This window comes from Gopherus flavomarginatus, chromosome 6 (genome assembly GCF_025201925.1).
Source record: "Gopherus flavomarginatus isolate rGopFla2 chromosome 6, rGopFla2.mat.asm, whole genome shotgun sequence".
NCBI classification, from domain to species: Eukaryota; Metazoa; Chordata; order Testudines; family Testudinidae; genus Gopherus; species Gopherus flavomarginatus.
In genome coordinates, this window is record NC_066622.1 from 127,745,424 (window position 1) to 127,772,700 (window position 27,277).

The 27,277-nt window shown below is 41.8% G+C and overlaps 1 protein-coding gene across 8 annotated transcripts in view; it reads left to right on the forward strand.

The window, feature by feature from the left end:
- The window catches only part of ABLIM1 (actin binding LIM protein 1), a 317,067-nt gene that overhangs the window by 114,407 nt on the left and 175,383 nt on the right, over nucleotides 1-27,277 (forward strand). The window contains exon 1 of one of the 8 annotated variants that reach the window (XM_050958981.1): nucleotides 8,317-8,435. The exons of the other annotated variants lie outside the window; for them this stretch is intronic. Coding sequence (XP_050814938.1) covers nucleotides 8,420-8,435 — 16 coding nt within the window. The 5' untranslated portion in view covers nucleotides 8,317-8,419. Of the gene's footprint in view, nucleotides 1-8,316; nucleotides 8,436-27,277 lie in introns of those variants that run through there. 8 annotated transcript variants of the gene reach the window in all.

Sequence of the window (27,277 nt, forward strand, 5' to 3'; positions counted from 1 at the left end):
AGAAACTGGTGCCTGGCTGAAGAGTTCCTGGTGCTTCAGCCTTGCCTTTCTCCATTCAGGACTGTTGATACTTCATCTAGTAAAAGGTAACTTCCATTATGTTCTACTGTTCTCTGGCCAGCTGCAGTGTAGAGTCAGGGGAAGAAGGGACCTGGAGAAAACAGCCCCCTACTTTCTGTCCTTGGAGACAGGGAAGAGGGGAGCAAGGACCAACTCCTCCCCACCTGCCTTGCTGCCTCCTGATCCTTGGGAGTGAAGGGATAAGGGAGCAGAGGCCAGACTCTTTCTGTTTCCAGGCATTAATACCACACCCTTCTCTGCTCTGCATTCTCATACTGTATTGCCCCGTCTCATGTGTTCAGTCTGTGAGCTTCTCTGAGCAGGGTCTTTTTTCAGCTTATCCATTGTACAGCACCGTGTACATCTACAGTGTTGTATAAGTAACTAGTGCTGCCTCTGATCTTTCTGTGTCAATCCTCAGATCTTTGCTGGGATGATCTGGTGGTTAGGCCACAGGACAGAGACTCAAGACTTGGGTTCAGTTCTAGCTCTGCCACAGGCTTCTGTGATAACCTTGGCTAAGTCACTCAATCTACACTGTACTTCCACTTGTGAAATGGGGATAATCCTCCTCTACCTGTTATGAAAATCCACAGATTCAGATACCCAGATACTATGGTGAAGTGAGCCATATAAGTACCTAAGTAGAAGAGCTGTCCCTGTTTCATCTACACCATTAAAATCCATGTTTTCATCCTCACCTCTTGCTAGTACTTAATTCTATGTGTCTTTGACTGCTGCACCTTTCATCTCTTAGGTCTCTGCATTTCAAATCACTCCATTCAACTCAATCATACCTGGTGATGTGGTCATTTGGATCCATATCTAGATTTTGAGTACCATCCAACCTGGGATGTTGCAGACCTGGGGTTTTGTTCAAGCCCCCTGTAGGCATAGATGAGGGGCCAAATTCAGCCTTGTTGTTAAACCATTGCCATCAGTGGAGTTGCAATAGGTATGAATTTTGCCCATGATGTTTGACCAAATGAGTGTAGTAAGTTTTAAGGAGAATCTATTGACAACTTTTAAAAAACACATACAGAAACAGAACTCAAATTACCATTGTCTCCAAAAAGATATAATTTTAAATGAAGCTATCTTATTTAAATGTTATGTGTACTAGGGAAGAGCCAGCTGTTTTAGAATTGGCTTTGTTATATCTGTTTTGATTCCCTTCCCGGGTTCCCAAACAAAGGCTGTTGGAAGGACCTGGACAGTTCACCTTCATTTCAGTTCATACCAGGAACTTGTTTTATTTTGGATGAGTTAACTCCCTTCAGCATCCTCTTCCCCTCAGCCCAAGAGAGGAGTTTTATTGTAAATGTCCATGGCTGTTACAGCTCATGTTTAAAGATAAGGGTTTGCAGTGATATTCCCATGGGAATATCTGTGACTAATATAGTTGGTCTGGGCAGGTAGAATGAAGTACATTATTACTAAGTGAAGCATGTTTTTAAATGTGGCAAGTTACCTTTCTTTGTTCCTCAGATGTCTAATTGTATTACTAAGGACTGTGGAGATTGCCAGATCCTTTAAAATATCTCATTAAACTTTCAGGATTCCATCGGAAATTACGATGCTCTCTGTAAATCTTCTTTCTGATTGAGATTCATTTTGTTCCTGCTCTTCTTCACCTGCCCAGGTTCATTGTGTCCCCATCAGAGCCCTGTGTATCCCCCTCTGTTTTCCATCCACATCACCTCTGAACAAGGAGAACTGGATGAAACTGGATGCCTTTCCCTAATCAAATAGGGTTACTTCTAAATGACACTATGGAGTAATTACCCTTAGAAGGTAATAGGACTGTCAATCACACCCCAGTCTCCAGCATGAGATCAAGATCACTGGGCTGGCCAAAAAAGGTTCAGATATCATAGGGTTTTTTAACCTAAATTCAGAGCTGCATTAAGATGTGGAGAGAGAAAATCCTCTGACAAAACTGTTTGTCTGGTATGGTGAAGAGATTGCAGGGCAAGCAGGTGAAAGGGAGTAAGGGAGGCAGCAGATCTTGAGATTCGTTGAGTCTTACCCCACCTCCTACTAGTATAAATAGGCTTATTGGAGCACCTCTATCTCCACAAACCTTAGTAGGGTCTCTCGGTGCCCCTGGCAGCCACTCCTTCTGCTTATAAGAGCCTTAGTAGGAGTGGCAGGTCCAGAAGAGCCTAAACTTGGTTATCACCCCCCTGACTAGAGTTAGCTGGTCTTGTCAGGTATCTGATGGTCCCATTTAGCTAGTCTGGGCTAGACAAGCCGCCTCCTGCTTCTGAGATAGAAGAAGGACGGGACAGTTGGTGCTCAAAGCATCCTAAATTTCCTGGGGTGGGGGCAGGAATCCGAGCTGTCTCCCAGTGCCTGTGAGGTGAGGGCATGGGGGGAGGGTAGGGATGGTAAAACTAAGGTAATCTGACTTCCTTAACTCTGAATTTCTGTACTTTCAAATGGTGGTTTCCCCATATATTTAACCTTTATTGTGAATTTCCTGGATTTTTGAAGGTTGCTTTTTTTTTTTTAAACTATGTTCTTGGAAGGATTCTGACTCTTACGTTACTGATATTGTGGATGGAGCCATTCATGGTTCCACAGGGAGTTAAAAGCAAGGTTCTGATTTGTCCTTGAAATAGGACTAAGCTTGTCCTGTTAAACACTTGAAATACTATTGTCACCTTTCAGCAAGACTGGGTCATATTGCATAGTGTGTGTGTGTGTGTAATATGCTCAAACTTAACTACGCTTATCAGACTTGTTTTGACTGGGATGTGTATGTGCACTGTGGCGAAGTTGCATGGCTGCAGGAAGCACACATTTCTCTTTCCATTGAGAGATGGTGTGGCCTAGCGCATAGGGGATTGGACTGGAAGGCCAGAGGTATGGGCCCTAGTCCTGGCTCTACTACTGACATGCTGTGTGACCTTGAGCAAGTCATGTCACTTCTGTGCCTTTGTTTCCCCCTCCACCCTTTGTCTTGCCTATTTAGACTGTTAGGTCTTTGGGGGAGGTATTGTGTGGAGTATGCCTGTTTGCAGCTCCTAGCCCAACAGGGCCCTGATCTCATTTGGAGTCTGTAGATGTTACTGCATTACACATGGTTGGGGGGTGGTGGTGGTGGTGTTTGGTGGCGACTTATCAGCCATCATGCTATATTAAAATCACTTGTGGATTTTTTTTTAATAGAGGCACATGGGGTGGGTTGTTTGTTTTGGGGTGGAGATATTGGTTACGGAGAGAGAGTATGTCAGAGGCACATCTGCAGGATGGGTCAAATCCAGCCATTTGTGGGTATTCCTGTTAACCTCCCAAGGGAAGAGGTGCAACCTCATCACTTAGAACAATGAAAATTTGTCACCTCGGTTGAAATATGTAATAAAGATCAGTCATAACCCAATAGGGCAATAGGCTAGATGATCTTAAGATTCTCTCTAGATTGCAAAACTGTCTTTTTGAAGTATTTACTGAGTAAAGGTTAATGCTGTAATGGAACCATGTCTCTTGTGAACTTGCAAGCACTAGGAAGACTGAAGAAATTGGCTCTATTCCCTGACAATTTACTGACTGATGCAAACTTTGCATTAGTCTATTCAGCTGTGGACTAAATAAATTGTGCCTTTCCTGAGAAGTGACAGGCCAGCTAATCAAATAGCGGCTTCCCATCAGGCAAAAGGCCAAATTCTACTCTGCATTACACTGGGGTAAGCCTGGAGAAAGTCCCCTGAAGTCTACAATGACTGACTCTCTCTATTCAAGTCAGTGGACTTACTCCCATTGTGCCAGTGTCTGTGCCTGTGGTGAGCCCTCCAGATTGCGCTTGTATCAGCCAAGCAACACTCAGTCCTCTATGTTGCAGATGTGGTTAGATAGGAGTAAACTGGCAGCGTGGGGTGTGCTCATGAGGAACTTGAGCCAGAAAACGCTGGTTAGCAAAGCTCAAGAATGTTGAAACTAGAGACTGATGTGCTGCCTTCTCATGGCACTGGACCCTTGCAAGTGCTGTGGAGCAGTTTCATGATACCCCCATTGACCTTAATTTTTTTTCCCTCTTGGCAGGCACAGTTAAGCTAGGACAATATCACAGTGGGTCACCTTCCATGTAAGAGCATGGAGGATTTTGTGTTTGGCGAAAGGAGGCATTTGCCAAAGACAAGTGTTCATAGAAGTATTGGCTCTTAATTGACTTGTGCCATATAATGGTTCCTCTGTGGATATCTGCAGCAGGGTTTGTTGTCAAAACTGTGTCTGCCTGGCTTTGAACCAAATGGAGATGCATGTTCAATTAGGTTAGGTTTTTTGGATGTTACTGTATTTAACAAAATAGTCTCTTTTCCTCTCCTCCCTCACCAGTTTCTGATTACTGGCTCCTCATTCAGTGGACAAGCGCTACAAGTCAGTTTTGGAGGAAATCATAGAAAAATCATGCACTGGTATTTATAAACCATTGCCTCATCTGTAGGGAATGAGAGCAAGATAAAGGCTTTGAAAGCCAACTCTTCAAGTGAGAATTACAATTTAAGATCCTGGTTAACCAATTTTTTTTTCTTTTTGAATGTACTGTTTTGTGTCAATGCATGGTCCTTTGTATATTAGTGGATTCAAAGAGTCTGGATTCCTTGCAACAAATATCTTTTTAAAGGGACAACAGTAACTTAAAAATCACATTTTTGTCTGAATGTTTTGTATTTGTGTGTATGTGTCTCCAGAGTTTTTTTTTTTCTCACTTAGAATACACTTTTAATGCACATGAAAAAAAAAGTATTCATCTTACAAATTGCTAGTTACTTGTCCTTGTTCTCCAGTTGGTGAGGTATTTGAATAGATTCTGAAAGGTTGGCAGAGGTCCCATTGTAGTTAAGAATTTAAACAATGAGATTAAAAACAAAAACCACTCATGCATAAAAGTGTAATGCATTTGACTTTATTTACAATACCAGCGACTGATATTATATTATTTCACTCAGGAGTAAATTACTTGGCTCCTGACCTCTCCAGTGTAATTTACTAGTGTATGTTTTAAAGCTATTTTTAGGTGCATGTTAAAGGCTAACATTGCAGTTTTCTCTGGCTGGCTGATGGGGGTGGGGGAAATCCTTCCATGCAGCCATGAGTGAGATGAAATACAGCAGTGCTAATCTCTAGCACATGTGAGAAACGAGGGTGATGGACTCAGAGAACAAAAAGTCCAGATACCAGCGGTTAGCTGACATGTCAGCAGCTGCTAAAGTGGAAAATGAATGATAACTGTTGATGCAAACCTTCAGAGAGTGTCTAAAGATCACAGCAAAGGGTTAATCGTAGCCATGTGTGTTGTGCCTTCTGGCATTATGTAGCATTGCAGAGCTAGTATTTATGAATGAAGGTCAGATATGCCACTTTCAAGCATAGGTGCTTGAAGTGGTTTGCATTATATACGGGGTTAACAATTTGGTTCAGTGGTTCTCGACACCCCCCATATAAAAATTATTCCAGCACCCCTGCTTTCAAGACCCTCTCTGATTAGCTGTTTACAAAATATGGTGTGGTGTGTCTTTTTTAAGAACAAAGCTAGGTTGAATTGCAGCCCTAATTGCTGTCTGTCAGAAATATGACATGGCGCACAATATGTAGGGCTGAAGGGGTTTAGCCCATCTTCACCAAGTGAGCCGCCAATGCTATTATTAGTAACACACTGAGTCATAGAAGCAAGAATGCCAAACTACGTGGGCTGTGTCCCTGCTGCATAGGAGGGAGCTAACAATAGAAGTCTAGCCTAGATGCATTTGGCAATAGGCATTTTTCCCCATGCGTTTCCCTACACATTTGTTTTTTTTTATTTAAATAAAAACTTAGTTGAACCACATCAGAGCTGAGAGAGGCTGGCTTATTTAATTTCTTTCTGTACCGGGTGGTATATATACAAAACACTTAGATTTTATTTACTGCAAATATTTCCATCACCGGCTTTATGTTCTGATTCTCCAAGATGTATCATCCATCTGCCGCTCTGTCGGAAGGGTGCCTGCATATTGATTCTGTACATTAATTAATTTTTCTCCTGAAGTAAAGGCTTTTGGGAAGGAATTCCCTTGTTGTGGACTGAATTACAATCCAATTTCAGCTCTGCGAACCTGGAAGTGTGGTTTAACTGACTTTGTTACTGGAAACCAGGAATGCCGGAGGTTGTGAACCCAGGTCATCCATTGACTTCCCCTTTGAGCTCAGCCTCTTCTTCCTCTTTCTCTCCCATTTGTAAAATAATGGGTGAGAAAAGGTACCTGCCCAAAAGGGGCATGGTAAGGATTAGTTAATGTTTGTAAAATGATTTTGTAGATTACTGCGAAGCATTATGAATAGAGCCCTTTGGAGAAGGAAAATGTATATAAGTACAGTATTGCCAATCACAATTGTTCACAAATCCATGGTCTTCCCTCCCCACCACCACCCTGGGGTTCGGGGGGAGGGGGAAGATTGGCTTAAAATAATGAGATTTTAAAAAAGTTTATTTTATATTTATTTGTTTTCTGGTTTTTGAACCACTAGGCATTGTGTTTTTTGTTAATTGTTAGGCATTATATAATAAATATGATTAAGGACCAGCCAAGAATGGTGCCCCATTATTCTAGGAGATGTACAAACACAAAGTAGCAGACACTTTCAAGCTTTTCTCCAAAACCTCAAGGGCTGGAAACTTACTTTTTTTTTTTTTTTTTAAAATAAAGTCTAAACTTCTCACATGCCTAAGCCTAATAACATGACTCCAGAAGCTGGGGCTTCAATGGAAAACAACAAATATCAGAATTTCTATGAAATTGTAACAGGCTTGGCAACGCTGTAAGTGCTTTATTACTTTAGTACATCAACTTAATGGCCATCCTAAAACCACTGCTCAGTTAGTGCTGGGAGACTGGTGCTTCAGAGACTGAACACTGGAAAACCAGAGCAGTTGCATGTCAGGACTCAGCAGTGCTATATTGAATGGACAGAGGTGTAGGGGTGTGTGTGTGTGTTGGAGAAATTTACCGGTAGCCTCATTGTTCAAGACATCAGTCTTTTCAGTTTTTTGAGCACTCACAATCCTCTTTTTTTCTTTTATTCCCACTTTTTAAAAAAAAAAAAAAGAGGGTTTGGAGCTTATATATATTGTACCTCCAAAGCAGATGAGTGACCCATACCCACGCCAAGAAATTTCAATTAATGAATATTTTTGACCTTTGCTCCCAAACCTAGTTGCCCTCCTGAGCAAACCCTCAGGGTTTGTTTGTTTGTTTGTTTGTTTGTTAATAGCATCCTTCTGAGAGATGCCCAATGTGCACAGTCTCATTTAACTATTTCATTGTGTGCTGTGGTAGAAAGACATTAGGAGAACGTCACAGAGCCTGTTTGCTTTCTGGATATTAACATTTATATCTGTTTTAAGATGTAAACAGGGCTCTATCAAAGAAAGTCAGCTCTGCTGCGGTTACCCAGTTGTTAAATTTCCAGTCACCTTTGTGCTTCCTCATGCACTTAGGAGGAGGTCTCCAGAATTCAGAGAATGAACGCATTATCCTCTTTGAAAACTATGCTTAAAACTTCCTTTGCTGTGATGCCTACCAAAAACTTGCCAACAGTTAAGCTGTTGGTATACTGAGACCACGCCTGTCATGCTGACCAATATTGTTTTATTGTTTCTTTGTACTTCCCTGTCTGTCGGTGTCCATCTGTTTGTCTCTGTTCTTGTATATGGATTTTAAGATCTTTGACTTTCTAAAATCTGTTTATACAGTACCTAGCACAGTGAGGTCCTGGTCCATGACTAGGGCTCCTGGACACTAAAATAATCTAAATAATAAGCACTTATCCTGAATTCATCTTGGGTTCTACTCAGGCTCAGTTTGGTTCAAATGAAAAATAAGCTGATGAATATCAATTTTGCAATTTAAACCGTTCCTCAGGCATTCCTCAGTGCTCCTCACTTGCAATCTGTTCTCTGTCACTTGGGGGATAACTGTGTTGCCAATGCTATACTGCTTGGCAAGGAGAAGTGGAAGGTGGTGTCAGTGATTAGAGATTAGGGACGGTGGAATTTTGTGTTTGTTACGCAGCAGCTGCAGCAGGTTGTTTCAGCACAAGGGGCAGAGTCCACACGCACAGAATGAACTGACACTAGTAACAGGAAAAGGGACAGAGAGGGGGAGAGTGAGGAGATAGGAGGCACAAGAAGAGACAGTGGCAAGCAATCAGACTATCGGATTTTGTGGTAAATCTGACCAAGGAAAAGCCTCTGGAATAAGCTGCCTGCTGCCCTCCTCCCCCTATTCCAGCCAAACATTGCTGGAAAGAAAGTGTGTGTGTGTAAATTACTTCAGTTAATCCTTGCTGTCTCTGCTACAAAGAGGACTCATTTGCCATGGTGAAAGAAAAAGGTAATTGATATTTATTGATATGTCAGCCATGATCGTCTTAAGATTTAAACCTTCCAGTGTAGTGTTAGTTGTTGTTGATGTTGTCTGTTTTTTTTCCCCCCTCTTTATATCCTTATGCCAATAACTGCAGTGACCTGCATTAAGTATTTTTACATCTATTTCCCCTGCAGTAGGGTTTGGCCTGCACCTCATTTCAAGTTTTTTTTTTTTTTTTTTTCTTGGTAAATGCTTGTTTGTAAATGTTACCTGACTTGCATTTTCTGTCTACTGTTTTATGTAATTCCTAGTCTTTTTGCCACAAAGTGAGTTACATTAAAACTGTAAATGGAATATCGTCATAGCCAGCAAGTCCTGGACATGGAGAACGTCTTCATAGTTGGTTTTTATATAAAAATGGGCTGTTTTTTGTAAAAGATTTTTTGTTATTGTCTGGACTCTGCATGTTGTAACTGATAATTGTAATTTAATTATTTTAAATCACCCCTTTAAAGCTGCTGCTCAAGCAAAAGACAGACTTGGAGTAGGAGAAATCAGGGGGTTGGCCAAGGAGTCGTTCATTTCAGTAATGCGGGGCTGTCTCTCTTGCTGCATTACGACGATATGAAATATAATCTAAACTCGGATATGACTCATGGATTGAAGCTAATTTTGAAACTTAATATTTTAATAGGTGGCTTCATAAGCAGTAACACAAGGCCTAAAGGCAGTCTCTGCATACCACAAAGAGAATCTATGTAATTTCTCTCTGCTTATAAATCTCAGTAAAAAGCAGGCTGGGCATAATGTAATGTAGGAAAGGAGTATAAGCGTCAAACTAGGCTGCTAATTCAGTAGATTTTTTTTACCTCTAAGACCTTAGCTGAAAACTGGTTGAGGTGACAAATAAAATGAATTCAGTGACCTGGTCTGTCATGGGCGTGGCCAAACCACTGAACAGTCTGGCATAGTTCTGGTCCATTGACAGTCCCTGCTTAAGAGAAGCCCAAGTCTGGAATCGCAAGTATTATCTGCTTCTCAGGTTTGAGGTACGTTACGTGGGTACTATCAGTCTCTCTCTCTCTCTAGCATCAGTAAGTCACAGATGATATAGTGGTCAAATCCCACTTGGGTCAGCTCAGCCCTTCACCCCTTCCAGCAGAGGTAAATGAAAGTATTGTGGAGATTATCATATATGGAGATTGAAATTAAACTTTAAAAACTGAGGTGCTGTATGGTGGTGTTCATAAAACTTTCCCTTTTGATGGCTAAAATTTCCTGTCTCCATCCACTGATTCCCAGGTAACTGGACTCTCCAGCCTAGATGTGTTTGCATTTTTTGGGGCTGTGTAAATACAACTTGATGCCCTCGAAGGTGCTGTATAAATAACCAACCCTTAAAGTTGTATGAAAAAGAAGTGGAGAATAATAGGAGAATGCAGTGTTGGGCATTATGTTGAAAATGTCCCATAGTCTATTTAGGAGGGGGAATAAAGAGACTTTAGAATTTATCAATCCTGTTAAGTATTTAAAAATAGCACTAACATGCATTCAGTTTGAGTTTTAGATCAAAACAAGGGTTAAATGCTTTCTCCTGAGTCCATATGAACAGCTACCACTGATATCTCACTGTTACAGATTGCAAACAGTCAGTAGCCCTTAGTATCTTTCCACATTTTTTCCCATTATTTTTCTGCCTTACTATTTCAGACAGATAGTCCCACAACTCCTTCCCCCACTTCATCCAGGACCAGGACATCAGGATGTAGCTACCTGGGAGCTAATTCAAATGCCACTCTGTAGTGTTGCTTGTGAGATGACATGCTAGTGTAGTGCAGGAGGTACCCTCTCTTCCAGCTTCTGCATGACTCGTCCTCTCTTTAACATGCCTAAAATTCTGCCTGTCAATCCCTGGTGGTTCATATACATGCTGGCCAGGAACTGGAGAAGCTGGTTTCAGCTAGAAAAATGCAATCCCAATTCACTGAAGTGTAAACCAGTTAGTAATGGTTTATATCAAATTAGCATGCTTCATTATGTTCATAGTGTAGAATGATTTCAGTGTGTGTGTCTGGTCAGCTCAGATATGTGCATAGAAAAATATTGAGTCCAGGCTGCTATTCATCAGTCACTAAATGACGCTGGCGGAATTATGATTGACCGACATTACATTTTCATTCCTCTGAATGTGCACCTGTCTGCTTCCTTTGATCTGGTGTACCTGACACATTGTTACGCTATTTCATTCAAGAACACCTTGCCCTCACAGTATTCACTAACTGATAAACAACTTGCATATGCTTCTCAGTCAGTATTTGCTTTTCAGAATAGCCGCCTGTCACGCTGCAGCTTAAAATCCCTACTAAGGAGTTTAACTAGTGTATTAGTTTTGAATCCAGTTTGGTAATGTGTTTTCTAGCTAGGAGCTGGCCTATAAGACTAAAGTACTACGATGTTGAGGTTTGAGATTGAATTTTGAGCTTGAGGCCAAGATCCTCAGCTGGTTAAAATGGCCTAGCTCCAGTTAGAGCAATGCCAATTCACAGCAGCTGAGGATTTGCCCTGAGTCTTGATGTTGTGGCCAACAGATTCAGGGAGTATCCACAAGTACAACTCCCATTCTTACTGGGGCATGAAGGGTAAGTGCCAAAAGATGAAGGGAGGAGTTGACCCTAATGGTATTTTAACTTATGATCCCTATGGGAAGTTATGTGGGGCAGACGCAGGGGAATAGAGCCATGCCTTGACAGGCCAGAGTTTTCCTCTGGAATGATAGTGCTTGATTAAAGAGAAAGAGGAGATGGAAGTTTGATGGAGACTTTAACCCTCGAGCCCATCTCTGCAACCTTAAGATTTGTGCCTGTCCTGCAGGAGGTCTCTCTGTGGAATGGCAGGCATGGGTGTCTGGAGGGCTTAGGAAGCCTTAAGCTGGGGATGGGAAGGCGTCAGGGAGTCCTAGCCTACCAAGCATCACGGAAAAAAATCAATATATTTCAGCAAAACTTTAATAAAATTTCCATTTGCAATTTGCCCTTTTTGTCTAGTAAAATCTTGCTGGGAAATACGCAGTTCCCTATTGGTTGAGGTGGTTGTTGTCAAGTACTGGTATACGTTAAGTTCATGGTCAAGAAACTTCTTTGATGCTGACTGTGTCGCCAGTCCTGCCTTCTTTTCCATCCAAATCTCCCATTGCGGTTATTTATGCCAGTACCAGAACTGAAGCACTTTAGATGAGATTACTCTTGAAGGCCACTCAAACTTCAGCTTGTGCATGGAAAGCATCTTCCTGGTCACTTAACAGTTTTCCTTGCATGGAGCAAGGTGAAGGTTGCAGAACAACCTGTCCAATTAGTCCCTCTTGAGTGCACCTCTCTGGTGACAGGTTTTGCCACCTTCACCACTCTGCGTGTAATCATGAGGGCCTAGCACTCTTAGACTGGGTCTCCAGGCTGCAGCCCTCTAGTTTACCAACCACAATAAGAAGACACGCCCAGTTGTTTGGTACCTGTTACCCATTTTCCTCCAGGTACCTGTGACCAGCAACTGATTTACAATAACTCAGAAACAGCTGCTTCAAAACAAAATATTTATTCACCCGTGACTCCATAACAAGCAGAGAAGGGATAAAACAACAAAATGCCTCTATATAAATCAGGTCTTACCTACATTTTATTCTTTCCTTGCAAGTTTTGGGTATGTTCCACTCAGCCCAGTCATCCCTATTCCTGTCCTGGGAGAGACAGTCCCTGCAGCATCCTCTGTGCCTCTCAGAAATTCACCTCCATCTGCTGCTGCTTGCTGACCTCCCTCTCCCTCCTATCTAGGCAGGGTTTTTAACGGTTTAGTGTTCCTTTGTTCCTAGGCCCTGATCTGGGAAGAATAAGTTTTGCTATGCTGGCTGGAGCATTTCCCAATTAATAACTCCCCCATTGTTTCTCAAGGAACCGTGGTATTCGCTCTGGTTCTACCTTGTTATAGTTTCCTGTTTTTCCCCATCAGCTTCCTTCAATTTAATTCCATGCAGTCAGGCAATATAATATCAAACAGTAAAATGAGTTGCGTATGGTATTAAGAAAAAATAGCTTCCTACTCTGCAACCACATTTTATACCTGTGCTCCAGGGACTTTCCAGTTGTAATTCTTAAGGCCAGAAGAGACAATGATTGTTATCATCGTATATGACCTCCTGTGTAACACAGGCCATAGACCTTCACCCAAATAATCCCCAGAGCAGATCTTTTAGGAAATCAACCAATCTTGATTTAAAAATTGTCACTGATGCAGAATCCATCCTGGGTAAATTGTTCCAGTGGTTAATTACCCTCATTGTTGAAAATGTACACCCTCTTTCCAATCTGAATTTGTCTACCTTCAACTTCCATCAACTCTGGACCATGTTCTACCTTTCTCTGCTGCATTGAAGAGGCCATTATTAAATATTTGCTTCTCACATAGATACTTACAGACTGTAATCAAGTCACCTCTGAACCTTCTCTTTGTTAAGATAAATAAATATACTCAAAGAACACAATCACAATAGAGATGTTGGTTTTGAGTTATGGATATGGGACCTGCCCTGGGAGATGAGCTTGGTCCTCTTTCTCCACCCAAACAGCTGATTCCAACCAGGGTGTTGTCACTGACAGTTCAGTACTTGGAAGTTTTGTAGGACGGTGGGTGGACAGTCTCAGTGTAGTCTCTTGACTCTGGGGGTCGCATCCCCAGTTGATCTGACAGACCCCGATTTGGTTGAGGTTTGAGGAGCTATATTTTCTTTTCCCCTTATGGTTTATACTGTGTCAGATTTAGGCCTGTTTTAATCTGTGGGCTTTTTTCTTTCTTTCTTTTTTTTTTTTTTAAACTGCTGGATCTGCTCATTCAGGTCTCAATAGGCACACTTGATAAATATGTGAAACTAATAGATGTGAAAAGATGGTCTTGTGGCTAATGTAGTCGGCAGCACATATACTAATATTGAGAGATGAGGATTCAATGTCTGGCTCTTTGATACATTTCCTGATCTTGGGGGAAGTCGCTTAATCTGTCTGTCTGGCTTCAGTGACTCATCTGGATAATATCCAAAGGAGGAGGATAACACTTTTGTCTGTTTTGTCTAATAAGATTTTCTCTGGGGCAGAGAATTTGTGTGTGTGTGTGAGCAAAGAGATATCACCACCACTTATAATACCAACTATACCCTAACGTAACAGACATCACTTCAAACACCGTAATACCAGGTAAAAGCAAAGTAAAAGAATTAAGGTTGTTCTGTCTGTCTTTCTCTCCCCTTTATGCCTTTATCGTTTTAAAATATTCCATTTAAAATTTCAACTCTGGACAGCATTATGTGTTTCCTTAAACTTTTTTTTTTCTAGGACTGATTTCACACTGTAGGTTGAATATTACCATCGTGAGAATGAGGCAACAGGCTTTGCACAATCCTGACATGTTTGATGGATTCCCATGTTTTCTGTAGTGGAATTCCAGGCATTCTCTCACATGCCAGCTCCATGTTAAAGGGAGCTTGAACAGAACCTGTGGAGAGATGTAGGGAAACAGCCATTTACATCAAGAAATTTGGAGTTGTATGTGTTTTGGACTAAATTGGAGGGGATGACATAATGGTTTCAGTAACTGAATTTGAGACACCTACATTCATGTGTTCAAGTACAGTAATCTGTCCTCTCCTCACATTAGTTGGATTTCTAAGATGATATTTGGAAAAAAAATAAAAGGGCTTTATATGTCCCTTGGCACTTCTTAAAAGTTTAAAGTTTCAGGAAGGTGAATTTCTTTTTATTTAAAATCTGTAATTTAAAACAAAATAAAACTGCTGCTAAGAAATACTTTCCTGAAGGTAGCTAAGGTCTCTGGTATGAGAGAACTTATTTAGGACCATCTTTAGATCTGCCAAGCCTTAGGATAGTCAGTTGTTTTTAGAATCAGTACAATCAGAAGAGGGAGAGTCTGTAGTATGACACCGAGGGTACGTCTACAATACGGGATTATTCCGATTTTACATACAATCTGTTTTATAAAACAGATTGTATAAAGTCGAGTGCACGCGGCCACACTAAGCACATTAATTCGGCGGTGTGCGTCCATGGTCTGAGGCTAGTGTCGATTTCCAGACGTTGCACTGTGGGTAGCTATTCTGTAGCTATCTCATAGTTCCCACAGTCTCCCCCGCCCCTTGGAATTCTGGATTGAGATCCCAGTGCCTGATGGGGCAAAAATCATTGTCGCGGATGGTTCTGGGTAAATGTCATCACTCATTCCTTCCTCCGGGAAAACAACGGCAGACAATCATTTCGCGCCCTTTTTCCCTGGATTGTCCTGGCAGATGCCATAGCACGGCAACCGTAGAGCCCGTTCAGCTTTTTTTTCTTTTACTGTCACCGTATGTGTACTGGATGCTGCTAACAGAGGTGTTACTGCAGCACTACACAGCAGCATTCGTTTGCTTTTGCATGATAGCAGAGACAGTTATCAGTCGTTCTGTACCATCTGCTGCCATTGTAAATTGGCAGTAAGATGACGGTTATCTGTCAATCTGTACTGTCTGCTGCTATCATGGGTGCCCCAGGGACGCAAAGGCAAAACTGGGAATGACTCCCCGAGTCAATCCCTCCTTTATGGCTTCTAAAAATAGTCCTGCCTAAAATATGGGGCAAGTGTGCTAGAGAACCAGTGTATCAGAGAGCACAGCTGCTCCGTGTCAGATCCCGCAGAAATGATGAGCTACATGCCATTCACGGAGGGTGCCCCTGCAACAATCCCACCCATTGCTTCCCTCCTCCCCTAACCTTCCTGGGCTACCGTGGGAGTGTTCCCCCCCCCCCCATTTGTGTCATGAAGTTATAAAGAATGCAGAATAAGAAACAATCACTTGTTAGTGAGATAAAATGAGGGGGAGGCAGCCTCCTCGTACTATAACAGTCCAGGCTGGACATTAAGCGGTGCGGAGGAGAGGAGCCCAGCATCCTGCTGCTATGATAGTCCAGGCAGTACAGAATCTTTTCTTTACACAGGAAAGGGAGGAGGCTGATGGAGCTCAGCCCCCAGTTGCTATGATGAGGACGGTTACCAGCCGTTCTGTACCATCTACTGGGAATGACCAGGAAGCATTCCTATTTTTACCCAGGCGCCCCCGGCTGACCTCACCTGAGGCAAGGCAGGAACACTCACGGGCTGATGGTGACGACAGATATCAGTCATATTGTACTGTCTACCACCAGGGAGGGGAGAGGCGCGGATACTGCTCTTCACTGCTGCAGCATCGCGTCTACCACCAGCATTCAGTAGACATAGGGTGACATTGAAAAAAGTCAAGAAACGATTTCTTTCCCTTTCCTTTCACGTGGTAGGGGGAGAGAGTAAATTGACAAGCTATACCCTAAACCACGCTGGACAATGTGTTTGAACCTACAGGCACTGGGAACTCAGCCAAGAATGCAAATAGTTTTCGGAGACTGCTGTGGACTGTGGGATAGCTGGAGTCCTCAGTACCTCCTCCCTTCCTCCATGAGCGTCCATTTGTTTCTTTGGCTTTCCATTACGCTTGTCACACAGCACTGTGTAGCCTGGAGATTTTTTTCAAACGCTTTGGCAGTTCGTCTTCTGGAACGGAGCTCTGATAGAACAGATTTGTCTCCCCATACAGCGATCAGATCCAGTATCTCCTGTACGGTCCATGCTGGAGCCCTTTCTGGATTTGGGACTGCATCGCCACCCGTGCTGATCAGAACTCCACACTGGGCAAACAGGAAATGTAATTCAAAAGGTCGTGGGGCTTTTCCTGTTTACCTGGCCACTGCATCAGAGTTCAGATTGCTATCCAGAGCGGTCACAGTGGTGCACTGTGGGATACCGCCCGGAGGCCAATACCGTCAATTTGCGGCCACACTAACCCTAATCCGATATGGTAATACCGATTTTAGTGCTACTCCTCTCGTTGGGGAGGAGTACAGAAACCGATTTAAAGAGCCCTTTATATCAATATAAAGGGCCTCGTAGCGTGGACGGGTGCGGCGTTAAATCGGTTTAACGCTGCTAAAATCGGTTTAAACGTGTAGTGTAAACCAGGCCTGAATGGCACTGGCTGCGTTTAGTTCCCCTGGAGGAGAGAGTTGCAGTGAACAGGCTTTGTCTGTGGTCAGTAGCAAGCCATATAGAATCCCTTTGCTATAATTAATATAAAAGGCTGTTCTCTATCTGTAAAACACTGCACTGACCATGTCGGTATCCCGTTAAGTATGATTAGTCCTTACCCATTCATTGATCCTGGGAATCTCCCCTGCTTATTTTGTGCCTGGTTGAGGTAAGCACATGCATATGCCCATCTCTGTTCAAAACAGCATGTCTTTAAGTCTCATTGACCTCAGTGGGCCTTAAAATTAAGCACATGCTTGAGTGCTATCCTGTATTGGGAGTGTGTGATTTTTGCTGTGGGCCTGTTGTGTAGCTGTAAGTTTTGCTACTGCATGCCCTCACTGTTACACAGATGCAGAACGTTAGCTGTATCCTTGCGTAACTGATGGAGACGATGCAAACAGTGGGTGGCACTTGTATAGCACTAATCGTACAGGGCTATAAACAGGAACAGTTTATTCCTCCCACCATCCCAGTGATTCACATCCTATATTACTGTCTCCATTGTACAGAAGGGGAAAAGCAAGGCAGTAAGTGACTTGCAAAAGGTTAGGGAGTGGAGCTCAAACTATATAACACCAACCATTTATAAATGAGATGCTTTCTTAAAATTTATTTTTCTGGGTATAAATCATTGTACAATAGTGGATGTGGGTCTAATTGCCATGGTGCTGAAAACAGCATGGACAACTGGCTGGCTGTGTTGATGTTCCCTGTGCTGCTTGCTTCAGTTAGCATCACTAATATTATAGTAACCCACTCTAGGGATTCTGTGAGTTGCTGTCTGAACCTAGAGCCTGGTTCACAACAGAGGTTTATTTTGTTTGTAACTAATACCAGTTAGGGGACTTAACGCCATTAGCTCAAGCAGAAGCAGGTTCTACACTTAGCTCTGCAGGTCCACTGTTCAAATCTCTCTCTCCTGCTTCAAATAGGGTTCATTATATTACAAATAATGCCAATTTTTGAAAATGTTCCTAGTATAGATAAAGCATTAGAACTCTATAACTATTATTTATTATTACTGAAGAACCACAAACCAAAAGTTGATATGACAGCACAATTTGTGCATTAGAGAAGCAGAAGCTGGTGTATTTTCTCCCGCCATGGCGTGCCACGCTTTTGTACAAGGTCACTTCCAATGCTTTCTCCGCAGTCATCAGTATTTTCTTGGCATTTGTATATTTAAAACATCTCACTAAAAATGAACGTGCTCTTTGGAGTTTGGTGACATTTATTGTGGAAATAATATTCTACTTTGCAGATGTGCAAAAGAACTGTGTTTCAGGAAGGGCCGTTTATATGGAAGGGCCTGTGGAGTAAGTGTATCTCCTCATCAGTTTTGCACAGGAGATGGCTGTTAGGGACAGTAGCCCCTTGGGGGCATATATTGTTACATTACTCTATAGTGTCTTTTTAGTTATCATAGAATCATAGCAGGGTAGGACCGGAAGAGACTTCACTCGGTGAAGAGACTTCACTGCATTCAAGACTGGAAGAGACTTCACTGCATTCAAGACAGGACTATGTAATAACTAGACCATCCCTGACAGGTGTTTGTCTAACCTGTTCTTAAAAACCTCCAGTGCTGGAGATTCCCTCTCCCACCCTCCACCCGGCAATTTATTCCAGTGCTTAACTACCTTAATGTTCAAGCTAAACCTTCCTTGCTGCAATTTAAGCCCGTTTCTTGTCCTATTCTCAGAGGTTAACCAGACGAATTTTTCTCCTTCCTCCTTGTAACAGTTTTCAAGTTCATAAAAGGTTATGCCCCCTCAGTCTTCTCTTCTCCAGACTTAAACAAACCCAATTTTTTTCAATCTTTCTTCACAGGTCGTGTTTTCTAGACCTTTAATAAGTTTTGTTTCTCTTTTCTGGATTTTCTCCAGTTTGTCAACATCTTTCCTGAAATGTGGTGCCCAGAACTGGACACAATACTCCAGCTGAGGCTTTATCAGCATGGAGTAGAGTGGAAGAATTACTGCTCGTGTCTTGTAACACAGCTGGAAGGCCATTGGGCTAAGGAAATGTTCACCTCAGAAATTTCACTTCGATACTCGTGCTTAAAAGGATGAAACAGAAAAACTTTAAGTACCTTTTTATGTACATTTCAATCTCTGAAATTCTTTCATAGCTATTTTGGAAGCTTAAAAAGAAAAGTTTGAATGATTAAACTGTAATTTAAATTTGCTGCCTTTGAAGACTAACTAAATGCGGATACAGTTATTGTTGATGTGGCTAAGAAGCCATGGCTTGTTTCTCAGTTTTGTTTTACATCTGAGTGCTCACCTCTTTCATTGGAAGGTTAGAATTTTCATTCTTTTCAGGAAAAGCAATAGCATTTTCCGCTAACATCCGCACTTTCAACATTCTTGCTTTTGTGTATCCACTCAAGATTTCAAATGAATAAAAAGACAGATGGAGAAATTGTTCATCACTTTGGATAATATTTATGTATGGACATTAGATGTTTATGTGACTGTCAGTCAGAATGTTGGTTGGAGCTGTTTACTTTTTGATCGCTTTGTCTCATGTTTTTATTTAGATGAGGTGGGTCTTTCTGGGTAGCAAACTTTTAAAGGATTTTTATCTAGTGATGCTCAGAACCTATCTACATTTTTTTTGTTTGCTAGCTGCTATAGCTGTTTGGATGTTAGTTGTAAGGCATACATGTATCCTGGCTTTAACAAATAAAGGTCTTGAAGAATGAATCCTAGAATATCAGGATTGGAAGGGACCTCAGGAGGTCATCTAGTCCAACCCCCTCCTCAAAGCAAGACCAATCCCCAGACAGATTTTTATCCCAGTTCCCTAAGTGGCCCCTTCAAGGACTGAGCTCTCAACCCTGGGTTTAGTAGGCCAATACTCAAACCACTGAGCTATCCCTCCCACAATGGGATTGATGGCTTCTAAATACTCTCTTTTTGTAAGTCAGCTGTAGGCAGAGAATTGTGTGTTTATTGAGAGGAAGACAAAGGAGAATATAAGGGTGCTAAGACAGGCTTTTATTGCATAGTACTACACAGTCTGGATTCACATTCTAGCTTTTCACCCAGTTTGTGTCACAAAGAGTTCAGTGAAAACTACCAAGTCCCACCATGTCATAATGTTGAGACATAGCATCACATTGACTCCAGTTTATGCTCCTGCCCTATGGTTCAATAACTGTTTATCTTGTAACAAGTCTACTAGAAATTGAGGTTTTTTTCATTCAAACATTGGCTCAGGTTAGTCAACATTTGAGTCGATCTCATCTGTTTCGAAGCAAGCCTTGGCTTGCAACATACTTTCAGTAAGATCAGTGCCTTTGTATTAGTGATAGTGGTTTAAAAAAAAAACAAACTGCCTTTAGCTTTTCATTGATTCAGCTTCAGACGCTGCATGTGAACATAATGCATTAACTGTGTAGTTCATTAGTTTGCTAGCTGTTTTATGGAAAAGATTCTTGGTTTTTCTCCAGCATTGACTAACATGTGAAGTATAAACACTGTAATTGTCTGAAGTCTCTGTATTTACAAGACAAGCCACACTGCAGAATGCACAACTTGGTCACCAGGTGAGACGTTTTCTTAGAAGACACCTAAGGCATCTGTCTCACAACTTAGAATGTGTGGCCAACAACAGTGAAATTACATCATTAATGAAACGAAGCTCAGGGCTATCAGATCATTTCAAAGTACATCTACATTGCATGTTCCTTTCAACAGCGAATAGAGTGCATACCCACATAGCCCCTCTGGCACGGGTGTAAACAGCAGCGTAGATGATGAGGCATAATTTAGGCAAGAGGAGTTAATACACATGTACCAATGTAGTGTCCCACTGCTGGAGCCTTTCTCTGCAGGAAAAAACTCCCCCAGTGGGGAAATGCTCTGGCAGTGGGCAGCTCCTCACTGTGGATCCCTTCCCTTCTTCCGGGAAAGGCTCCCACATCAAGGAGGCAGCAGAAAAAGGCTTCCAACTCCCTGCTGCTGGAGCTCTTCCCCTCTGCAGATAGAGACTGCCAGACTTCTTGCTGCTGGAGCATTTCCCCTCCATGGAAGAGGCTGCAGCAGTGGGGGAGGCAGCAGGCTGAGCCTTTCTCCACTGCCACACACTGCCAGAGCCTTTCACTAACACTGTAGCTACACACCGCAGTGTGCTTTTTCACTGTGTGGTGTGTAGCTCCATGTATGCTATATGCAGCCATGAGTGGCATGTGGTGTAGATATAGCCTCTGAAAACTTTCTAGTTCACGATAGGGAGCCACATCCTCAGCTGGTGTAAATCTGAATTTATACCAGCACAGGATCTGGACCATAGTCTTCATAAGCTGTACGTTATGATAGATTGCATAAGTATATTACACTGCAGATCTAAAACTGAGTAGTGTATTTGCATCTTAAAGCATGGGGAACTACCTGTATTAATGTCAATAAGAGTTAGAGGTAGAATTATCATAAATGCCAAATGCCTTGACCCACTGAAAGTCAATAGAACTTGTATTTCTAGGTCACTACTCAGATAGTTTTGACAATCCCCCACTAACGGCTAGGATGTTCAGTAAAGCTAGTTCAGATTTATACCAGTATAAGTGAGATCAGAATCTGGCCTGTAACCCCTGTGTGGCCAGATGAAAAAACGCCCCTATACTGAATATACCTAATTTTCTTAATCTTTTGCAAATCATTTATCAAAAACACCATTGAACTGAATTTGTCAAACAAATTACGCCAGTCACTGCAGGCACATATGACACATTTTCATATACATTATATAATGGGGTTTAAACTGGGATCAAATGAGTGCTGGTATCAAATAACTGACTTCACTGGAAGGACTCAAATGCTTAAAAATTAGCATGTGCAAAAGTCTCTTCAGGCTGAGGCCTAAGACCCTCATTCCACAAGCTGTTGCATGTGGTGGTGTTTGCAGCATAAAGGCCTTAAAAGACAAAAGAGGGAAGAAAGGAGAGTGAGGGATGGGTGTTGGCATACAAAGTGGTCAGATTGAAAATTAGCACATCTGTTCCCGTATTTTAAGATTCAAGCAGTATTTAATTTTTGGCTAATATATTCTGGTAAAATTATTTATCCTCCTTGACTTTTTACTATTACTGGTGTATTTGATGTAAGCCTTTTTTACTTTTGATAGTAATTAACACCAGAGTCTTTTCGGTTTATTCTACGTTTGCTTTACTCTATATTTAAAATTACAGCAAACCCCAGTTTTATCCTTGTGATGTGCATACACACGCGCACACAATTATTGACATTTGTTTTTTTTAAAGTGTATTTAATCCTAGACTTTTCAAAATAACTTAGAAGTATGCAGAAGTCTTTTCATCCAACTTTTTCATATAAATTAACATTTGGGTAGACAGATATGTATAGCTTTTATCAATGTTCTTTTCTTTTTCTTTATTTCCTTTATAAAATATCTCAACCTATCATTCTAGCTGTCTACTCCTCCTTCTCATTATTATCTTCAAGGCCTTGTTTTTCCTTTAGAAAGTGTGTTCTTTGGAGTACAGTACAGATGAGATAATTAAGAACAAATCCATCTCTGGGGCGGAGGATATGTGCTGACGTGCAATGTACTGTCTACTCTTTAGGTAATGGGCAGAAGTATCTCAGTTGTATGGTCTCTGCAGCGGTGGAGAAAGAGTCAAAACAGATCAATTAGTGTGTATGCTGTGATCATGCCCAGGATTCACCTCTGTAGCTGTTGATAGAAGCCTTGAGAATAGATAACTAAGGTGCACGTCATTAATTGTATCAGGAAAACTGATACTGACGGAATGTGTGTTATGGCATTAATGAGAAAAAGTGCCAGTTACTCTCAAGTCCTGTTTTGCTAAACAGTTAACCAATTATTCCCAACCCTGTTTTGCTAAGGAATTGACAAGTTTCAAGTTTCCTTTTACAGGACTAGGGTAGAATAGGCACGACTTGTGCCTTCCATATCTAGATGGGTAACTCAAATGACTCATCTTATTCTCTAGCTTGTCATATGCTACATGATTGCCAGAAACTGGGACTGGGCACAGGTGATGAATTACTTGATGTTGAGTTAAAGGCTTCTTTTCTATATAAAGAGAGTCTTTCCTCTGATTCTAACTTTTGAAGTCAAGTTTTATAAATGTGGCACAATAGGTCATGAACTGTATTAAGGGCTTGTTCTGTTTAATAGCATATAAATGTATTTTTATCTTGTGTTTAAATTCTAGTTACCACCCTAATGCAGCTTGACACAAATCATGAACAAAATTAATATTTAGCAAATAAGCCATATATCAGTCACCATTTTCTAATCTACTAAAAATGTCCAGTTGATAAAACTATATATTAAGCTATATAATTGCTTCAATAAATGTATGTAGTTATAGTGTAGTTATACCTCCTATGTAGCACATGTTCCAGATCTCGTGTGAAGGTGCTATTTAGTTGTAAATCAACATGTTTTAGCACTGGTTATATCAACCAATGAGAAGATACCATTTTTTAGGAAAATAATTGAACTACAAATACAAATATTGATTAAAATCGAGGCTTTCCTTTAGGTGACTTAAATCATTATTTAAATCAATCTACCCTGCCTTGCAGACTGGAAGAGTTTCCTGTTTCCTGCCTGCCAGGCTGAGTCTGCCAATGTACAAGTATGTCTGAATCTGGAAAATGACCAAGTGATAATGAGGCTCAGACAAAAGTCAATACTATCTGAAGCACAGCGGTCCAGATCCTGCTCCCATTCAATTGGATGTTTGCCATTGACTTCAGTGGGGAGCAGGATTGGGCCCAGTGTGTTTGCTGTGACCTCACCTTTAGAGTATCTTCCTAGTGAGACATTTCCTGGAAGCTTCTCTCCGATTTGTGGTAAAGAGCCAAGCTCTTCTGTGGTTTGCAGCAGAGATATGGAGCTCTGCCAGCAGAACCTGCAGTTGAGTCAGCATTTATCAGCATGGTTCTTTGGTTTCCAAAACAGTCTTGCATTAGGAGCAAGGGTCAGGTGCAGAAATATTTTGTTTTTTAAGGAGTTGTGAGTTGGTTTTTTTTATCCTAAAAATGTTACTTTTCAGGTAATGGCTGTAATTTCCAGTTGGGGGATGAGTGGGCTAAGTAGTGGCTCTGTCCTTGGCTAAGACAGGGATACACATAATGGTCATTACCCATTTTGTCCCAGGAGCTGCTTTTCAGAAGGCAGCCGTGACATTACCGATTTAAAACTCCCGCAGCAAATGTCCCTTTATCTTAGGAACGTTGGGGTGACCATATTTCCCAAAGGAAAAATGGGATACCCCGCGGGGCTGGCCCGGCCACTTGCCCGAGCCCCCCCATCCCTGCTCGAGGCGGTTGCTGATCACTTGAACCTTGCCTGCCCCCCGCATGCTGGAACCCTTTCTCTTCCCCTCCCCATCAGTTGGCAAGAGCAAACAGGACAAATGCCTACTTTTGCCAAAAAAGTTGAGATGGCCAGGACAGAGCTTAAAAAAGGGACTGTCCTGGCCAAAACATATGGTCACCCTAAAGAACATGCTTTAGCCAAGTGGAAGTTATTGGTCTCGGTCTTTGGAACAGTGTGTTGGGAGATGGGCATTGCTTCTTCTTTTTAAATTGGGTGTCTCTCATAGAGCAGACTTTAATATTACTTCCAAAGGGCTGGATTCTGAACTGAGTTACTCTGTTGCAAATCAGGACCAGTGGAATTACTCCAGGTTTTTATGCCAGTGTAGCACAGATACAAAATGCAATACAATTTTCAATACCAGATCATGACTAAGATGAGGTTTCCTTAAAGAATAGCAGCAGTTGGCTGGAAAATGCACCCAGCGATCGAGGTGACAGCAAGACTCCAAACCCCGAGTGGTTGCAGCACTGGAAGATTCTTATCTCCTCAGAGAACTGTGGGACCTGATGTGTTTCCACTTAAAAATGGTGTAACTGATTTTCTGAGTAGAGGGGGAAAAAAGAGTCCAGGTAAAGGGGGTACCAGGACGGTTGTGTGTCGTGTTCATAGCATGGACACTCAAAGGGCTAAGGGAGCTATTTGAGAGACAATGTACCTGTCTGACTCCTTGACTTAGTGGAATCCTGTACTAAACTAAAGGACAATGTTTTGGTTAACCTGGTTTGTTAAAGCCCAGGAACTTAAATTAACTTTGTCTTGGGCAGTTCTTCTGCACATAACTTTTTGGCTTCAAATTTGGTTCTTATCAAGGAAATGGCCCTGTTGCCGTTTCCAGCACACAATTTAAATTCCAAAGTTGTATCTGCCCTACAAAATAACAAGAAACCTCACTGAAAATTTGTTTTGCTGATTTCTTGTTTGCATGGATTGACTTGAGAGCACAGCTGAAAGCACTGTAACAGCGAAGGCTTCAGTATGTACAATATAGGCTTCACACTGAAGCTTGAAAAAGATACATTATTCAACATATTCAAAGAAACATTCATTTTTGATCACTGTATTACTAGCATTTCTTTTAGGGCTTCTCTACATACAAGTTGCACTTGTTCAACTAAATTTAGTTTTTAAAAGCCCGTTTTGTTAAAATGGTTCAAACTCCTGTGTGAAATCTTATATTGATTTAAAACTGAGTGTATCCGTTTTGCCTGCTCCTGTAAATTTACTGATTATGAGCTAAATGGGTATATCAGCTTTCAACTGAGACAAAAGTGTCAGCACACAGACTTGCTGTGGCTTAGCTACCTCACTGTGAAATTACACTTTTAATTACACTGGTGCAACTGTCAGTGAGTACTTGAATTTCATTAATTTCACACTAGCTCTGTGGTATATAAGCACACTATTATTTGTATTGTATTAGCATCTAGGATCCCCAGTCCTGGACCAGACCCCATTGTGCTAGGTGCTGTACCAACAGGATTAAAAAGATGGCTGCTGCCACAAGGAGCTTATAACCCAAGTAATGTACATGCTAAAAAAATATGGGAAGCTTTATGTTATAACTGTCTTTCATCTCTCAAAATCGTTCTGTTTATATATGGCTTATCTGTTTTTTTTTTAATTTGGTAATCAATGTTTTAGAGAAGTTTATTTGAGATGGTTACAGTTTTTTTTATTATAAGATTTTGCATATTATTCTAAAGCAGGTGATGTTAGGGTTACCAGATGTCCTGATTTCTGGAGTTTTTTCTTTCTTAGACACCTGTTATCCCCCACCCACTCTCCCAATTTTTTACATTTGCTGTCTGGTCACCCTAGGTGATGTGGATTTGCTCCTAGGTATTGGGAAATGGCAAACTTGTAATTGCCTTCATGATAATATAGCTTGCTTTCACCTCTCCAGAGGTTTGCAGAGGCCTTCTAAACAAGGGACTTGATTCAGGCCTGAGTGGTTCTGGCATTTACTAGCATAGCCCAGGGCAAGACAACCTGCTGCTGAAAATTCTGTCCTGAGCTGGCCAGCACCGTGCCTAGGACTTGTCTGACTAGAAAATAGGCTAGTGTTCAAACATAGCCTTGAGGAGCCTGTCTGAGCTGATGCATTAAGGTTATGTGAATTAACATGACTTCTCAAGGTTGAGGTCTAACACAACATTATTTTCTAGTGAAGAGCAGCCCCAAAAATGCATGGGGGGAAGGGGTACGACCATGTTTACTATCTCAGTTACTTAAATGGCCCCCATCACCCTAGTCTCTGAGCGTTTCACAATTTTTAATGCATTCTGCCTCACAATACCCCTGTGAGGGGCAGTGCTATTCTCCCCATTTTACAGCAGGAGGACTGAGGCACAGAAAGGCTAAGTGACTTTCCCAAAGTCGTGCACGAAATTGAACTCCGATCTCAAGTCTTAAGCTGGTGTCCTAACCACTAGGTCATCCTTCCTCTCTTGGTGACTAGATTAGCAGAGCCTTGACCATGGTTTTAGAGCAACTCTCTGGCCCCATCCCTGCCAGGGCAAAAGTCCAGAGGGCAAATTCTTTCTGGAGTAGAGGTGTCCTTGCTGATGCAGGTGGGTCTTCCAATGCCAGGCTGAGATCTCTACTAAACCCTGCTCAGGGGCCTCACCACCAAATCAGCTTCCAGCTTACAAGTGTCCAATAAACTTATACATAATCATTTTTCTGACTGTAGCTGAACTTTAGTCATAAACCTATTTTTAACGGGCCTGCAGTCAGGGGTGGTTTCATGACCATTCTCCTGCATGGTGCGCCACTCTTTCCCCACCCCCTTTTAATTCCCTGTTGCATGCTCGCTGGTGAATGTGAAAAGAGTCATCTCTGGCACTGAAACCTTTGCTGTGTAATGTAGATATCCAAAAGGAGAAGCTTGCAAGTGACTCCTTGAGAAGGAGCAGAAATTGGAGTCTGAACCTCAATACCAAAGCCAAAGCTGATGCCAATATGATAGGCACTGTAATTAGCTCCATCAGAGAGCTCAGATTGGATATGGCAGCATTGTTTACTTAAATGGCCCTGAAAGGCAAAACATAATGAGAAAGTTAACTTGTTACTGGCAATACAATACTGATTCCCAGTTTTGGCCCTATGTACCTTTTATTTCATTCCAAATATGGGTCAACTCTTCTCAGTTGCACATTGGATCAGGACTCTGGTATGTACAGAATTTATTAAGGAGCTCTGTGTTCACAAAGTAGATAGAGCAGAATATTGTGGCGTGGAGGGTTACTAATGGAAGCTTTGCTATTATCTTCAGTGGGCCCAGGGTCTGGCCCATTCCCCACCATACAAAGCAGAGGGGCAAGTTTTGC